The sequence below is a fragment of the Sturnira hondurensis genome, unplaced genomic scaffold, assembly GCF_014824575.4.
Source record: "Sturnira hondurensis isolate 20B ecotype Veracruz unplaced genomic scaffold, ASM1482457v3 Scaffold0010428, whole genome shotgun sequence".
Lineage (NCBI taxonomy): Eukaryota > Metazoa > Chordata > Mammalia > Chiroptera > Phyllostomidae > Sturnira > Sturnira hondurensis.
Window position 1 is genome coordinate 7,834,420 of NW_028083059.1, and position 13,571 is coordinate 7,847,990.

The 13,571-nt window shown below is 33.7% G+C and overlaps 1 protein-coding gene across 8 annotated transcripts in view; it reads right to left on the reverse strand.

Moving 5' to 3' along the window:
* The window catches only part of SENP7 (SUMO specific peptidase 7), a 139,126-nt gene that overhangs the window by 50,838 nt on the left and 74,717 nt on the right, over window positions 1-13,571 (reverse strand). For all 8 annotated transcript variants that reach the window (XM_037058965.1, XM_037058968.1, XM_037058967.1 and 5 more), the window contains 4 exons: window positions 9,777-9,895; window positions 6,063-6,247; window positions 4,042-4,381; window positions 2,949-3,106 (listed from right to left, as the gene is read on the reverse strand). In XM_037058965.1, the coding sequence (XP_036914860.1) occupies window positions 2,949-3,106; window positions 4,042-4,381; window positions 6,063-6,247; window positions 9,777-9,895 (802 nt within the window). The remainder of the gene's footprint in view (window positions 1-2,948; window positions 3,107-4,041; window positions 4,382-6,062; window positions 6,248-9,776; window positions 9,896-13,571) is intronic.

Consider the following 13,571-nt stretch of genomic DNA (forward strand, 5'->3'; position numbering starts at 1 on the left):
TATATAAACAAGCCCCTGCCCGAGCTCGGGGCCCAGAATTTGGAGACTGCCTCCTCTTGGTCCGCATGCATAAATAAAGTTCTACTCTGTACACCCGAAAGCGGCTGAGTTGTTTTCTATAACATTACTATATGCTATCTGAACGACAGCCAAACTAGTTGCCTAAAACCTCAAAAATCATACCACTTCCACACAATTTCACAACTCTTTTTAAATTACAACAGATGATCAGGCAGAATCAGCAGTAGCTGTTGCCTACAATCTCGGCTGAATTGTACACTGCTTGGAAATTACTTTTCCAATTCCACATGTCTAGCCTTTGCACGTTATCCCCCTTTAACCCTAACAAGTAATCAAACAAATTTTCATTAGAGAAATTATGCATGTGTACTAACACTCTACGTGTCTCTAGAAAATGTGATTAGTCCTCATCTGAAACCTACACAGTACTCATTGTTTTTAACCCAGTTCATGTCAGTTACCTGTTTAACTGAATTTCTTTGTCGTTCTCATCTTTCATTGCTTACTAAAGTGTTCTTATATCCTAGGTTAAAAGGGGAAACAAATCAACTACATGTGGCTCTAATTAGTCACAGAACTGTGTTTGTGTGTGTTAAAATTACAGGATAAAACAAACTTCTTATTGGGACTCATATTTTGTAAACACTAAATGCCTCCAGAAAGCGACCAACCCATGTTTCTCATAATTTCATTTAAAACCAGAAATAAGGGAGAATGTGGAAATGTTATAGTATTCTGCTTAAGATTTTATTTATTTTTAGAGAGAGGGAAAGGGAGGGAAAAAGAGAGGGAGAGAAACATCGATATGCAAGAGAACACCAACTGGTTGCCTCTCACATTTCCCCAACTGGGGACCAGCAACCCAGGCATGTGCCCTGACCAGGAATCAAAACAGTGACCTTCTGCTTTGTGGGACCATACCCAACCCACTGAGCCATGCCAGTCAGGGCTGCCTTACAGATCTTGGTAGATCTCCACATTATTCGCTGTTTGGTTGTGATCATATTCTGTCAATTCCACAAGAGATGTTTTTTTCTTTTAAATTTTATTTATTTATTGATGTTGGAGAGAGAGGAAGAAAAATCAATTTATTGTTCCACTTATTTATGTATTCATCAGTTGATTCTTTGTACATACCCTAACAGGAGATCAAACCCGCAATGTTGACTTATCAGGACAATGCTCTAAACAACTAAGCTACACTGCCAGGGCCTGTTATTTCCTTGTAATACAGTCATTTCATGCTGCACTGTAAACTTACATGCTGCCAAAGGAACTGTAAGTCATTTAGAACAGCGATTTCCAACCCATGTGCTGTATAGTTTTAAAATATATACTACCTGCTTGACTTTATATGCACACTAACCTCTTTTCCCTTACATTGTCAAACTAAAAAATGACAATAGCCAACACAGTAACAGTCGTCCAGTGTGAATGAATCGAAATTATACCTGTTTTCTATTCCTGTTTTTGTCAGATTGGCAAAAAATTTATTTTTTGGTGTGTCACAGAATATTAGTTATTAGTTCATATGTGCGGTGAGATAAAAAAGGTTGAAAATCGCTGATCTAGAAGTCTGAACTCACTATCAACAATGACACTGCTTTACTTATAAGCACAACTAAGCTATCAATTACACTGTTGGCCCACTGGGCAAAAATGGGTACATTTCAACAAAAACTTAGAACCCAGTTGCTAAGGTGATCTCTGTATGGAATTCCTAAGGCAATAGAAACACCCGTGAAACTAATCAGAACCTAAGTGTTTTCATAAAACTGGCCAAATTCTTCATCACACTCCATAGAACAACGGCCTCTGACATTATTCAAAAACAAACCAAGAGAAATTTACCAAAATTCTGCACTGGTAGCCACTGATAATCACTTGTTCAAAATAAGATAATCAGAGGTTCGTAATGTGAATAAACATTGACAATAACTGACTTGAACCTTACTTTAGAGCTAGACTCTTCAAAGTGCTATGTCAAAAACACAGTGGCCGACATTAAACAATCAGAGACTACCATTTATTATTTTTCTGTAAGAAAAAAGATACAAAGAACTTAACAAATTGATAGATTTGTGATGCTGTTCTAAATCCTTCATATGTTATTTTATTTAATACTCAAAATAATTTTGTGAGGCAGGTGTGTCATTACCCTCATTTATATCATGAGGAAAACCAGGCTTAGGGAAAATAAGTGACTGTGCCAAAATGGCAGAATCAGGATTTGAACACAGGTCTGGATATCTCCTGTGGACATCCTCTTTCCTCTACATTGTACTGTTTTAACAGCACGTAAGGAAAAGGAATAATTCCAAGTAGTTACAGTATTGCAAGGCCAGATAAATATTAGAAGCTGCAATTCTAGAAAAGTTTTGATTAACCATTTAAATGTCTAATGAGAACCATGAAAAAATATTCAAGGAATAAAATATTCACGCTGAAAAAGTATAAATGACCAGGAAAAATGGTACAATCCCTTCCTTCCCTTTGATATAAAGACAATTACCTATTTCTCTGAAAGTTACATGAAAGTTGTTTTAAAATTCAAACTAGAATTTAAAAAATTTTTATTACAACATTCTCCTTGATGAATCAAAAAACAGTCATCAGGCCTGGCTGGTGTAGCTCAGTGGATTGAGCGTGGGCCTGCGAACCACACGATCGCAGTTCGATTCCCAGTCAGGCCACATGCCTGGGTTGCAGGCCAGTTCCCAGCAGGGACTCACAAGAAGCAACCATACATTGATATTTCTCTCCTTCTCTCCTTTCCTTCCTCTCTAAAGACAAATAAATAAAATCTTAAAAAAAGAGAAAGATTTACATTAAAATATATATATATATATATATATATATATATATATAAACAGTCATCAGCCAATAGTGAGTATTTCACTATCTGTAAGAAGGCAGAAATAAATTACCTGTACTGATTCACATGTAATCGACGGCAGTTCTGACAATGCTGATTCAGACATATGCTCATTTTTATTAGTGACGCCATGGTCTTGCTTACATTGCAATTTAAGAAATTCTGAACTTTTATGTTCAATGGGTCCTTCTTCATCACTAGAAACAACAACTAAAAAGCAAAAATATATATTTTCAAATGTGTCTCAATAATCACATATCAAAAAGAGAACTTTCCAATTCATGGAATATATCTTTAATAATCCTATTTAACTTAATCATCTATTTTATTCAACTTAAAAACTGGCCTATCATTCATTATCTGATTTATACTAGTCATGTACAATGTTTCTAAATCAGTGTTATTATTTAGCAGTTACCTGCAGGTGCAAGGATGAAGGATGAACTGAGTTCTTCCTTAAAAGAGTTACATAACTCTTTTTAATTACAACAGATGATCAGGCAGAATCAGCAGTAGCTGTTGCCCACAATTTCTGCTGAATTTTACACTGCTTTGAAATGACTTTTCCAACTCCACATATGTCCACATTTAAAAAGGTATAAAACCATGAGAACTTCTGAATAAATTCTAGTCCTAATTATATATTGTGCCACCTCTCTAAATTGTACTTTGAATTCTGTTACATTAGTTTCTTCCAGAAGGGACAAATGGATGGCTAGAGGAAGATGTGGAAAACTTTTCATCCTTCAGGACCTTTCACATACCATGTGACAATATCCATGTATTTAGAAATTAGTTAAAACAAAATTAATGACAATAATTAAATAGCACTTAAACTCTGTATATTTCAGCTTCATCAAACAAATGATAATAATAATGGTCCTTATGGAATCTTTTAAAAATCCGATGAGGTGAATTACAGAACACTAATCTAAAAAAAATTACTTTTGCTTCCAAGTACTCCATTGTTTTTACCTAAATCAAATTGTTGACTTCATGAAGTCCCAAAATCCCAAGTCTTTTTTCCAAAAAGTTAGTAAATTCCACAGTAATGTCATAAACGGCTTATTGCCTAGCCATATTTTATGTAAGATGAGAAATAAAGTAAGTAGAGCAGATAAAATTAAGAACCTCCTGTTACTTACTTGGTTCAGCTAAGATCAACAATTGGTTCCCTTCGCTGTGTTCACTTAAAACAGGCTTTTCTATTGTGTTCAACTTATCCTCATCCTTCTCAACCCGGGTAGATGTCCCCAAAGTATCAGTGGAAACAGAGCTCTCAGAAGTTTCAGTTATTGAACAGTCAGAGGTGCTTCGGGGGGCAGCACTTGAAGCCAACTCCTGACTACTAAGTGAGGACAGTTCAGTAAAATCACTTTCTACAGGTTCAGGAGTAATTTCTGCATGCAGTTTTGGGTCTTCATAATGGTTTTCACTTGACTTTTCAAATTCAGAAGATACTGATGAGTCATTTTCTTGTTCTTTCTGAACATAAATAAATGCATACAAAAATATTAGTATTTTTTAAATTTGGCTAGCATAAAGAATTTTACCACAGTTTAAATCCAAAAGAATATAAAGTAAAAATACTATGGTATTTCAGTTAACTACATGAATAGGAATCTACCCAATTATACTACATTACTCTTGCCAGTGATTCCCAACTATAAAAATATAGTTTGGTCTGTCCAATCTTAAGCCTAAACATTTTTTCAAAATGATGGGATGGTGAGTCTCCCATATTTACAAGTGCTTCAAATCGTCTCCCATAATCTAAGTCAACTTTAGAATGAGAGAATTATTTTTACAGTTTTATTTTACAAAAGTGATGAGGCCACACGAAATCATATGGCTAGTAACAAGAGTAAAAAATTAAAAACTTAGAGGATTAACATGATAAAAAATTAAGAATATCAATCACTGCTTTCAAATCTGTTATTCCATGAATCTAAATCATGTTTATGCAACTCAAGGGCACTGCAAATGTGCAGTGAATGTCCTGAAATGTCCTGTGAATCAGGGAAATCAAAAGGCTGTCTTTATATATTTACATTTTTGTTACCCAATACTAAATCTTTGAAAATACAAGAGGAGACCAAAAAAAAACCCAAATTACCTTCTGATGGGCAGGCCCCTTGCAGTATAGACTTCCCTAACTAGGTGAGTGTTCTAGGACTCCACCTGTATCAGTGTACCAGCTGGCATTGTTGTGAGAAGCTGCATTCAGTTTCAATTAATTTTTTTAAGACTCTTTCAGTGCATTTGCCCATCTCATGATGGACAATTTATAAGTGCACCTGTCCACAATGCAGTTTTTTGTTTTTGTTTTTGCTTTTTTTTTTGGTTCATCAGTTTTTGAGCAAGAACTGCATGATCCCTGTGCCCACCCTCCATATTCACCAGGTCTCACCCCAGCGACTTTGTTTTGTTTCCCCAGATGAAAGAAGTCCTCAAAAGGAAACATTTTGCTGATATGGAAGAGGGGAAATAAAAAAAAAAAAAGACAGAAGCACTAAAAAGTATGAAAATTCATGAGATCAAAAACTGTTTTAAGCAGTGGAAAAAATGTCTGATAAGTATATTGCATCAAATGGAGAGTACTTTGGAGGTGACCAAAATTTAAACATGTAAGAATAAATACACAATTTTTTATAAACAAATTCTGGTTCTTGGGGGTCCTCCCCCTTGTAGGTAATGTGTGCACTAAGTATCATCTTTACTCACAAAAAATTCTCTAAACTCTAGATAACAGAAGCTTAAAGAAGTTGGTGAGTAAATTACTACTGATAAAATAAATGATAATTTTACAGAGCAAGTAAAAAAGCAAAAAGCAATTAACTAGACAATATGAATAGTATTCAGTTAAATGAGAGAAAAGGAAACAAGTGTGAAGGGTATATAAAAGTACGAAGTAAGGAGTGGTATCAGAGACGGAGCAAGCTTAACTTTTTTAGTCATTCATAATATTTAAAATCTGTGTCAGTAACTATATTTACTGCAAAAAAGAGATTCATTAAAATTATCTTTTAAATCAAAAAACAGAGAAAGCTAAGAAAGAAATTTGATGATAAAAGCATAAAGCTGGGAAAACATCATTTGGCCATGGTCAATTTATTTTTATCATGGCATAAATTATTTCATGTGATATCTAAATACCTCTACTTACTGTCTGTTCTGCTGACTTTATATATAAAGAAGTAGAATTATGAGAATCAGGTGAGTTACTTCTAAGCCTTTTCTTTCTCTTCCTGGAAATCAGAGTAGGCTCCATTTTTGAATCAAAATATGCACCATCCTTGTTTCTGCTCCCCTCTTCAAGTTGATCACAACCTCTACTTCCACTATTAAGGTCTTAAAAAACAAGAGACATAAACATAACCAGAAATTCCAGACAGAACCCCTTTTAGAAGAGCTCTAGAAACATTGAAATTACTGTACTACCTCCAAACCTAATTTTATAAGAAGTCCACTGCTAAATTTTCATACTGACATGGATACCCTATTTTAAACCGCATACACAACGTGAATGTTCACTGTGCAATAAATATAGATGAAGAAAAATATGTAAGAAGGGAGTATTCATTAGTAACCAAATCAAAGCAACCAAATCATGTTTTTACCTTTTGCTACAACTGCATTCAATTGTAACATCAAAACAAAGGGGAAGGTCTTAATAAAATTTTGAAAATTCATGTCTTAAAACATTTTGATAATTCACTGTTTTATTAGAAATTACTTGTCTTTTTGAAATGTAAGTTTTATGTCTATGTATGTGCATATACACACACACATTTTGAAGTGAAAAGGTACAATAATTTGAAAGAATACTGATCACTGTTCTTTTTTTAAAAAGAGCCAAAATACCTTGCCTTAGCATCTGTGATGTGTAACCGTTCACTAGGCTATCAATTTGCTTTATGGTTAGTTTTTTCTTTTTAAAAATCAAGACGCTGTCATTTGAAGTCTCCAAAATATCTACTATCCTACAGAGAAAAAAGTGTTCCCTTTTTTTTAAGTTAAGAAAGCATTCTTTTGAAAGTCATGGCAAGTATTATTAAAAATGATTAGCGTTTCAGTTATCAAATACATGCACTCTACAAAAAAAATACTTTCTAATAGGTTCTACCTAACTGAAGGTTATCCTGAATTATTTTGCTTATATCATTCAAATACAAACTCAAAGGTTATGCATAAGTCCCAAACAGCTTCCTTGAGTTCATAATTTATAATCATGTAACACTGACTAGCCTGAATTTTCCATTCACTCAGATTTCCTTCAATACTACAAACTATTAGTGCTCTTACTCTAGCTTCATAGACACCTAATGACTAACATTCATATCTTTGTTGTTGCTTAAGAGGCAGGCACTGGGACAGAACTGAAGGCAAAAACTCAAGTCAGTAAACAGTTCTACAATTTCCAAAGAAAATACTCTTTACTGCCTCCCCCAGGAACACAAACTGCCCCCAAATCATCAATGCAGTTATTTTGAAAAGCACATTAAATTTTATTTGTGATTTGTAAACTGTAAAAGTAGTCGAATACAATTCCTATACATAAAAACTGTTATCAAATTAAAATTTCTAAACATAAATACTATAGCAAAAAAGACTGATGAAAGGAAAGTGGCTTGAAAAAATTTATTATACAGGAATTTTCCTTTAAACAGTTTATTATTTGCACACTGGCCAAGACTATCTCATAGAAAATGTAAATAAATTTATTAGATAGAGTTAGACATTGTAAAAACAGGAGTTTATCTGCATATTAAATACAATTTAACTTGCAAATATACTAGCACATAATATCAAAGAGATAAAAATTCCTGTAAACAAAAATATTTAGTATTTTAATATTTCCAATGCGTTCTTTTCATAAAAGCAATTTCCACAAGACAATGGTAATTCAGAATTCTCATTAATTTATGGCTTCCTGTTAAACTAGTATTACACACAGTTATCAATAGGATAAAAATACAATGAATTTTAATGAAGTTTCAATACCTACTTTTCTTAGAGAGACTAACATCGATGTGAGAAAGAAGCATCAATTGGATGGCTTGTCCTACATGCCCCAACTGGGGATCAAATCCACAGCCGGGGTATGTGCTCTGACCAGAGCACACGATCTTTCTGTGTACACAACCATGCTCCAACCAACCAAGCTACACTGGCCAGGGCTCAATACCTAATTTTCCTAAAATCACCTAACCTATGTGGAAAACCTATGTGGAATACTAAGAAAACATAAAGCATTTCTGCCCTGGCTGATGTGGCTCAGTGGACTGAGTGCCGGCCTGTGAACCAAAGGGTGACTGGTCCAATTTCCAGGCAGGGCACATACCTGGGCTGTGGGCCAAATCCCCAGTAGGGGCGCACAGAGAGGCAACCACACATTGATGTTTCTCTCTCTTTTCTCCTTCCCTCCTCCTCTTTCTAAAAATAAATATATAAAATATATTTTTAAGTATAAAACATTTATTTTATCATGCATTTTTTTCCTTCTGCAAATTTAAAATTCCACTGTGACTTTGAAGTACTGAAGAGCACAATCAGAGAGTCTTTTATTCAACTATTCCTACTCTACCTAGAAAAGCAGTAGAATGTGACAGTTTAACAGTATCTTGATAGTGTCTACATTGAGCCTACTTGTACAAATACTTGTATTTGATAACTAAAGGTAATTATTGCTGGGTAAAACATAATTTACAAGAAATGTCTTTTATTATATGCAGATAGTATTCAGTGACTAATTCAGATATTATGACTACAGAGTCACAAAGTTTTCTCTAAAGATTGCCTTCATAAGAGTTGCAGCTGGTTTCTTGAACACATCAAAATTATTAGTCTAGTTTCCTTTTAAGTTTTCCTCTTCTATGAAAAAGCTACTAAAAATATGTAAATAGCTGTGCTTCAAAGGAAGTACAAAGAAATTTTGTATAATGACATGACCACCTTTTTCTATGAATAATTTAAAAATTGTTTAGAAAACAAGACAATCTCACCAGATTGGGCTACCAATAATCCAAGAGACCTCTAAAGATGTTAGTTTCACCTCTGACTAATGCAGTAAATTGTTCTTGTGAAAATTCTTGTGAATTATTTTAAAATTTTAAAAGAGAGACAAAAAAGGAAAAAGAGGTTAATTCATTAACCCTACATGCCAGGAGGCCTACAAAAAAACTTTCAGTAGTCTAGGATGTATTTACCTTTAAAAATGCTAATAGTGGCTTGTATTCGCATCCTCCTAGAGTTGAGAGAAATTCTAATGAATAAAGTTATTTCATAGGAGGATAAACAATGGGAACCTAATATTAATGACTGAGTTAACAGTAATATCAATTCCCGAACATATCCATGGAAACACTTAATTGAAATATCAAAACTAACATTATAGCTTTACAGATATATGCCCAGCCCCAACAACACAAAAAATATTCAAATTTGCCTTTGAATTTAATAAAGAGATCAAGAGATATATATTACAGGATACAAACAGTAAGTTTAGCAATCTTCTTTGAGTTGCTAAAATAATCCCTCTTTATTTTCATATATTCTTTAAATGTAAAATTAAATAAAATTATTTAAAAATTAAAAATTAGCCCTGGATGGTATAGCTCAGTGGATTGAGCACAAGCCTGCAAACCAAAGCATCACAGGTTTGATTCCCAGTCAGGGCACATGCCTGGGTTGCAGGCCATATCCCCAGTATGGGGTGTACTAGAGGAAACCACACATTGATGTTTCACTCCCTCTCTTTCTCCCTCCCTTCCCCCTCTCTCTAAAATAAATAAATAAAATCTTTAAAAAATAAATAAAAATTAATACAAATGCAATACACAAAAATTCAAATGACAACAGTTTTCTAAAGTTAACAAACCTTCAGACTGAGTATTAGACACTACAAGAGAAATGCCTTCATCACCTCTTCTCTTTTCTTTGGTATGTGCAACCCGCTTTGAATAATTTTTATCTGTTGTCTTACTTGGTTGAGAACTCCTGCAAAACAAAATACATTATACTCAATTCTACCAAACCCAAGTAAACTCTGAAGTCAGTTCACATATACTCAAGACAAAAATCGGTAAGTTAAAAATATAGTCCCACGTAGAAGAGTGTAAGGTCTGATGGGAAAAAAAAAAAAAGAACTAAGATTTGAGAAATGAGATCTCATCCTTGTTCTACCTTTAAATTCTCCATGTTTCTTTGAGGGGGGAAAAAGAAAAAACAAGATACCCAAAAGATTTCTGCATATGCAAAAAGAACACATGAATAATACCAAGTACTAAACATGTCAAATAAGTCTAAAGATTAAAAATTCCACAAACATAAGTACATGACAACCATATCTAAATATATTTTAAAAATTGTAAGTCAAAGGTAATTGTTACTATATTTCAAGCATGGTTCACATATTAATATAAAATAAAGCCCTGGCTGGTGTGGCTCAGTGGATTGAGTGCTGGCCTATGAACCAAAAGGTCAGTGGTTCAATTCCCAGTAAGGGCACATGCCTAGATTGTGGGCCAGATCCCAGGTTAGAGGTATACAAGAGGCAACCAATCAATGTTTCTCTTCCTCTCCTTCTTCTCTCTCTAAAAATAAATAAATAAAATCTGTTTATAAAAGTACAAAATAACAAATTTTACCTATAGAGGAAATAATTTCAAATATAAGGTAACAGGTAAACACACAAAATATAAAGTTGTCAAAAAACAAGTTGATAAGCACAATGGCAGGCCTCAATAGCTCAATTTGCTAATGGAGAAATCATCCAGACCAAAAGAGAGAGAGAGAGAGAGAGAGAAAGAGAGAGAGAGAAAGAGAGAGAGAGAGAGAGAGAGAGAGAATGAGAATACTGGAATAGAACCATGGACCTGACATGCATTTATAGAACATGTCTCCCAGCAGCAGCAAAATACACATTCTTCTCAAGTGCATATGAAATATTCACCAGGATAAACCAATTTGCTAAGACTGTTTTTGATCACAAAACAACCTTAGCAAATTTAAGAAGACTGAAATCAAACCAAGTGTCCGTTTCAACCACAATATTATGAATCACAAAATCAGTAACAGGAGGAAAGCTGGAAAATTCAAATATACAGAGATTAAACAATATGATCCTGAAAAAAACAAAAGAGAGATCAAGAAATACCTTGAGCCCTGGCCAGGTAGCTGGGTTGTCATCCCGAACACCAAAAGGTTGCAGTCTGATTTCCAGTCAGGGCACACTCCTAGGTTGGAGGTTTGATGCCCAGCCAGTGTGCATGCAGGGGGCAATAGATGTGTCTGTCTGTCCATCCGTCTCTCTCTCCCCATTCCCTGCTCCCCCTTCCTCTCTCTCTCTCTCTCAAATCGAAAGAAAATTTTAGAAAAACAGTTCCCTTTTCCATACAATAATAACAAAGTATCAAACAGAGAAATTAAGAAAACAATTCCACTTAAAACTACATCAAAAAGAATAAAATAGCTAGGAATTAATCAAACCAAGATGGAAACAGACCTATACATGAAATACTGTAAGACACTGATTGATAAAAAAAGTCAAAGACCACACAAATAAATTTAATAGCATTCAATACTCATGGACTAAAAGACTTAATATTGTTAAAATGTCCGAAGTAACCCATAGGTCAATATTTAATCCCTTTCAACAGAAGGGATAACAATGTCCTTTTTCACAGAGAGAACAATCCTAATATTTCCATGTAACCACAAAAGACCCAAATGGCCAAGGCATTCTGAAAAAGACCAAAGCCAAAGAATCAAACTTTCTGATTTAAAATTACATTACGAAATCAAAATAGTAAGGTACTGGTCAAAAAACAGATACATAGATTAATGGAACAAAATACAGAGTTGAAAATAAACCGAGCCCTGGCCAGTGTACCTCAGTTGGTTGAAGTGTTGTTCAGTAAACCAAAAGTTCACAGGTTTGATTCCTAGTCAAGGCACATGTCTGGGCTTCAGGCCAAGTCCCAGTTGGGAACCACATGAGACAACCAATAGATGTTCCTCTCCTCTCTCTCACTCCCTTCCCCTCTCTCTAAAATCAAAGCATGTACTTCGATGAGGATAAAAGAAATCCACATGTGTATGGTGAATTAATTTATGGTAAAGGAGCAAAGAATATACAGTGGGAAATCAAGGTTGTTGGGAAAGCTGGACAGTCACATGCAAGAGAATAAAACTGGACCAATACCTTAAATTATACATAAAAATCAACTCAAAATAGATTAAAGAGTTGAGAAGGAGACCTAAAACTGTAAAACTCCTAGAAGAAAACATGGGGGTAAACTCCTCAGTGTTGATCTTAACAACAATTTGTGGAAATAACATCAAAGCAAAGGTAACAAAAGCAATGTTAACAATATATCAAACTAAAAAGTTTGTCTTCAGCAAAGGAAACTATCGACAAAATGAAAAGGCAACATAAGGAATGGGATAAATACCTGCAAACCATATATTCTGAAAGGGATTAAAAACCAAAATTTGTAAAGAACCCATATAATTCAGTAACAAAAAATCCAATTAAAAATGGGCAAAGGAACTGTATAATTATTTTCCCAAAGATGACATAAAGATGGTCAATAACACTAATCATCATGGAAATGCAAATCAAAACCACAATGAGGTGTGACAATACATCTGGTACAATGGTTATTATCAAAAAGAACATGAAATAACAAGGGTTGGAAAGGATGTGGAGAAAAGGAAATCCTTGTGCACTATTGGTAGAAATGTACATCGGTGCGTTCACTACAGAGAATAGCATAGATGTTACTCAAAATATTAAAAAATAAAATTACCATATCATCCAGCAATTCAATACTAAGTTTTTATTCTTAAGAAATGAAATCACTACCTTAAAATACACCTGCACACTCTCCCCTGTTCAACTTCAGCATTATTTACAAAACACAGAAGAAACCTAAGCATCCATCAATAGATGAATGGGTAAATAAAATGTGATACACACACACAATGGAATATTATCCAGCCAAAAAAAGGGAGAAACCCTGTCAATTGTAGTAACATGAATGTACCTGGAAAGTCAGAGAGAGAAAGAAAACACTATATGACATCATATATATGTAGACTCTTTCAAAAAAAAAAAAGACTAGACGTAGATAATAGATTAGTGGCTGGCAAGGGCAGGGGGCAGCAAAATAGGTAAAGATGGTAGAGGCACAAGTTTCCATTGTGAGTATAGTGTATATTTGAAAGTTACCAAAACAGTACAAAAAACAACTGTAACTGTGTATGGTGATGGATGGTAACTAAATTTATTGTGTTAATCATTTCCGAATTAATAAATATATTAAATTATATTGTATACCTAAAGTTAATACAATTTTATGTCAGTAATCTAATAATGAAATTCCCTAATTTTTGAAAATAAATTGATAAAAACCACTGACAAATCATTATGGTACTATTTCAAAGAGCCATAGAATTATTAAATGTTTACACATATTTAATACTTTTTCCCATGATAATTATTAATAAAAATTTCATTATGGTATTATTTAAGTGAATAAAATTTTTGAAATAAAAATCTATATAAAATTATTAACCTAAAGTATTCCTTTATAATAAAATATAAATACAGTAATTACTATATTTTGAATTGCTTAAAAACATAATAATCTTTACAGTACCATTTATAAAA